The following is a 4,453-nucleotide window of genomic DNA, read 5'->3' as shown; positions in this document are numbered from 1 at the left end:
ACACTTAATACTTTGCATTGGTCTAATTAAGTTTAACTTAAAGTACAATTGTGTTGTATTTTATGTTTAAATGAGTACCTACAATTACTTAGTAGTTACACTTTTAAGACATGTCTTTAGGGCATATTGGAAATTTATATATATAATTAAGCATATATATATACATAATATCAAACATTTAACACTTGATACTCTGCCCGGGTCTAGTTAATTTTAACTTAAAGTACAATTGTCTTGCGTTTTACGTCTTAGTGACCAAGTGAGTACCTATAGTTACTTAGTAGTTACACTAATACAATTGTCTTGCATATTACGTCTCAATGAATACCAACAATTACAAGATAGTCATGCTCAATTTTATTCAATAACGTTTGGGCGTATTGATATTGAAACAAGAAAAAGTGAAGTGTTCAATATTAAGAATAACATGTTTTTATAGCAATCTACTTTTATGTGTTCTTATTACAATATTGTATGTTGAAAAATCAATCAAATTACTAACAATATCATCCAAATTTAAAGTAATATTATGTTAAACTTAAAAAAATCCAATGTCCTAATAAGAAAACAAAAAAGAATATACATATTTGATAGATTTTTTTAAAAGACAATGCCTTAACAAGAAAAGATTATTACAATATTGTATATGGATGAAAGTGGATCCAAACTCGGTCCGGGTGGACCTAGACCCGGAAAACCCAAAAACCGGTTAACGGGATTATGTAAGACCAGAAACTGGACCGATATATAGGAATCGGTTCTGGTTCGATTTCGAGTATGGTACTGGGTAAAGTGGGTCAAGAATCGAAAAACCTAGAAACTTCATAGTGGGGTGGAGCCGGGTAAAATGAGTTTAGAAGGAAAACCAAAATTTTTTGATAATTACTTAGTTGGTTGAACTTTGAAAATTTTGATATTGATATCCTAACTTCAAAGGACTATAAGTCATTGATGATGAAACAAAAAATTGAAAAAAAATAGTCTAAAACGATATAGAAACTCTAAACTACACTTTGGTAAAAACCAAATATCAATCTGACTTTAAAGAAATAAAATATGCATGTTTTAAAATTTTCATATAATACAAAATACAAAAATAAATAGTTGAAAAGTTGAAAATTTTCAACTTTGATATCCTGACTTCATAGGACTGTAAATCATTGAATATTAAACCAAAAAGTACAAATTATAGTCTAAACTCATGTACAAACTTTAATCTACAAGTTGTAAAAAACCGCATGTCAATCCAACTTCAAACGAATTAAATATGTTTGTTTTAAATTTTCACAAAATACAAAAAACATTGAAAAACTGAAAACTACCAGCTTTGATATATCGACTTTGAACAACTGCAAGTCAACGAATATAAAACTAAAATTGACAAATTTATAGTCTAAATTCATGTACAAACTCTAAACTACACGCTGAAAAAAAAACACATATCAATCCGACTTCAAACGAATCAGATATGTATGTTTTAAACTTTTCACATAAACCGGTTCTAACCCTAAAAGTGATTCCAGTTCCTAAACCTAGTTTATTCAACCCTAATGGACCCAAACCCGGATTATTTAGAACCCGAATAAAGTCATTCTTTAAACTCAGACCTACATATTCTGGTTCTAACAGTTCTCATTCCTACTATTGTAATAGAATAAAATTAAAGTAGAATGCTATAACAAGCAAATAAATAAAAGGACATTGCTATTTTTGCATTTAACCAAAAAGAAAAATCTTGTGCCTCTTTACCCATCTTAAAAAATTAGTGATATCATATTAGAATACATTTCGTAATGTTTGTGAAATTACAACTCTCTATATACAAACCAACAAGAGCATATAATAATGTGACCAAAATTGCATAAAACGTTGGCGAATATGAATAAAACCAAGAATATGAATAAATTCTAATACTAATTTTTCAAAAATACCTTCTTTTTAAGAACCTCTCTTATATCTTTTTGTTACAACAACTTAAACATTATATTATTAAACAATAAATATAACCACACACTTCGATCAACCCAGAAATATATAAACTCAATAAAACTTTAACAACAAATTTAATATTAATGAATAGTATAACACCAAATCACAATATTCCATGAGATAACAATATCATAACCCATAAGATAACTTTATTGTCTAAAACAAATAAAAAAATAGAAATTTTTTTCATAAAAACCTGATTATTATTGAAGATGATGATTCAAAGGTGGGTAAAGAGGAAGAACAGACCCTGGAAAATCAGTCCTCTGTCCAGCAAGTGAATAATAAGCAAGCAAAGAAGGTGGTTGTCTTTGCTCCATATTTCCATGTGCCACGTCATCATCATGTCTTTCAGAACTAATCAACTCCATATTCCAAAATGCCCTTGCCATTCCCAAAATCCCACAACCATTTTCACTCACTCTATACCCTTGAACCCATAAATACCTCAAAGAAGCTAAATTCATCACAAATGAAGAAAGTGCTTCTTCACTAAAAGCACATCCTCGCATTTCAAGCTTCTGCAACTTCGGACACCCTTTTGATAACTCCAAAAGCCCCAAATCAGAATCCCCTGAAAACCCTAGAAGCATGTATCTAACATTTCGTGCGTATTTACCAATATACCCCAACCCGACATCGGTTAAACCACCAGGTCGAAGGTAAATTCCTAATCTTTGTAGTCTCGTGCATCCGTTGAGTAATGCTCGAACCCCGTTGTCCAAGGGTAATTCGGTAATTTGATCTTGTTTATCGAGTAGGATGATGCGGAAATCGTAGAGGTTTTTCAGGTGAGTTCCTATACATTCGAATGCTTCGTTTGATATGTCTGTGACATTTACGTGTAAGCATTCTAATTCCAGGCATCCTTGTGCTAGAGAAATCAAACCGGTTTGTGAAACTAAACCCTCTTCGTCGTCGCCTCTTTCGATTTTGATCCTGCGAAGCTTCTTGCAGAATTGACTGATGATTTGTAGGCCTCTGTCGCAGATTACATCGCGGGTGTCGAGGATTTCTAGGTTTGGACACCTTTGGAGAAGAAAGCAGTGGTCGTCTGTGTCGAATAGAGCGTAGAGAAGATCGAGTTTTGTTAAGCGGGAAGTGAAAGGGATGATTACAGGGATTTCGGGTTGGCTCATGTAATTCAACGCCATGGAAGTTAGAAGTGGAGGGAATTTCAATCCGGCGTAGATTTCAGGTTGATCGCTGAAAGCGCCACCACCGAATTCTTGTAATTTCACTGCGTAGTTGAAGAAATCGGAAAGGTCTGTGAGGTCGCATTCGCTGATTTTCACTGATACTAACGATTCGCTGCAGTTTTTTGCGATGAGTTCTAGGTCTTTGAAATCGAACTTGACCAGATCTGTCATGTAGAAGTTTAACGATTCCATGGCTGTGTTACGCAAAGCTAGCTCATGTAACCATTCGCCGTCCTTTTCGACGATTAAGCTCTCTTGTAGATACAGAATTCTCAAATTGTTACACCGCTTACCTATTTGGAGTAGTCCGTCAGTTGAAAACCCTGAGCACAAATCAAGCTTCAAAACCCTAAGTTCTTGACCACGGGTTCGGGTTAATAAATCGATATCGGAATCACGAACAATCATTCGCCGGAAATGGATAGATTTCAAGCAATTTAATGAACTCGAGATTTCTCTAACCCACGGCGTGACGTAACCACCCCAATCCTCGGGGATCAGATCGAACATAGCTGCTCGTGGCTTTCCTTTTATGGTTAACGACTCGAGAAGGGGAAACCGTTGACGTAGACGGAGAGGCGTCGTGGCGTAACACATAGCGATGGTTACATGCTTCCGGGTAACACCGTCGAGCTCGCACCATTTCCGGCAAACTAAAGAGACGGAGCTCCGGTCACGGCAGTCGTGTATGTACGGTACTACGCAGTTGAATACCGTATCGGTAAGCTCGCTTGAATCTGTTTCCGATCGAAACGCCTTAAGATCCTCCTGCATATTCTTCAAATTCAAAACCTGAAACTAACTAATCGAATTGAAAAGAACGAAAACCCTAAAAGGGTTCCACTTCCACTTCCACTATTTCTTCTTTGTAGAAACAAAGCCGAATCATTTCAAAAACATGAATCAGGAAATGAAACAGTGAAACTAGGGTTGTTTTAGCACGAACGGGAGTCCTGTCGCCGGCGAAAACCAGGGAGGATGCCGTTGTTTTTGAGATAAGGACGGCGGAGCCAATCAAAGACGATAAAATTTGTTAGAAATAAATATGGATTTTGTTCGGCGGTTAAAGCGGACAGAGAATCGGGCCGGCATTATAAACCCTTTGAGAGTGGTCCCCACCATTTAACTACAAGCATTTACTTACACGTATTTTCAAATGGACCCATATATTTTACGAAAATCTACAAACCATTGTCGAATTATGTCGACTGTATAATTAACAAAATAATGTTATTATTTTGGAATTTAATTTCATACATTTCGGA

General features: G+C 35.3%; 1 protein-coding gene across 1 annotated transcript; it reads right to left on the bottom strand.

The window, feature by feature from the left end:
- Nucleotides 1-2,044: 2,044 nt before the first annotated feature.
- LOC111884562 (coronatine-insensitive protein 1) lies at nucleotides 2,045-4,242 on the bottom strand. The gene has a single exon (XM_023880869.3). The coding sequence runs from the start codon at nucleotides 3,960-3,962 to the stop codon at nucleotides 2,193-2,195; it is 1,770 nt and encodes a 589-aa protein (XP_023736637.1). The 5' UTR covers nucleotides 3,963-4,242; the 3' UTR covers nucleotides 2,045-2,192.
- Between the last annotated feature and the right edge of the window lie 211 nt (nucleotides 4,243-4,453).

This window comes from Lactuca sativa, chromosome 2, assembly GCF_002870075.4.
Source record: "Lactuca sativa cultivar Salinas chromosome 2, Lsat_Salinas_v11, whole genome shotgun sequence".
Taxonomy (NCBI): domain Eukaryota; kingdom Viridiplantae; phylum Streptophyta; class Magnoliopsida; order Asterales; family Asteraceae; genus Lactuca; species Lactuca sativa.
The sequence above is the reverse complement of the archived record's forward strand: the minus strand, read 5'-3'. Positions and strand labels throughout refer to the sequence as shown.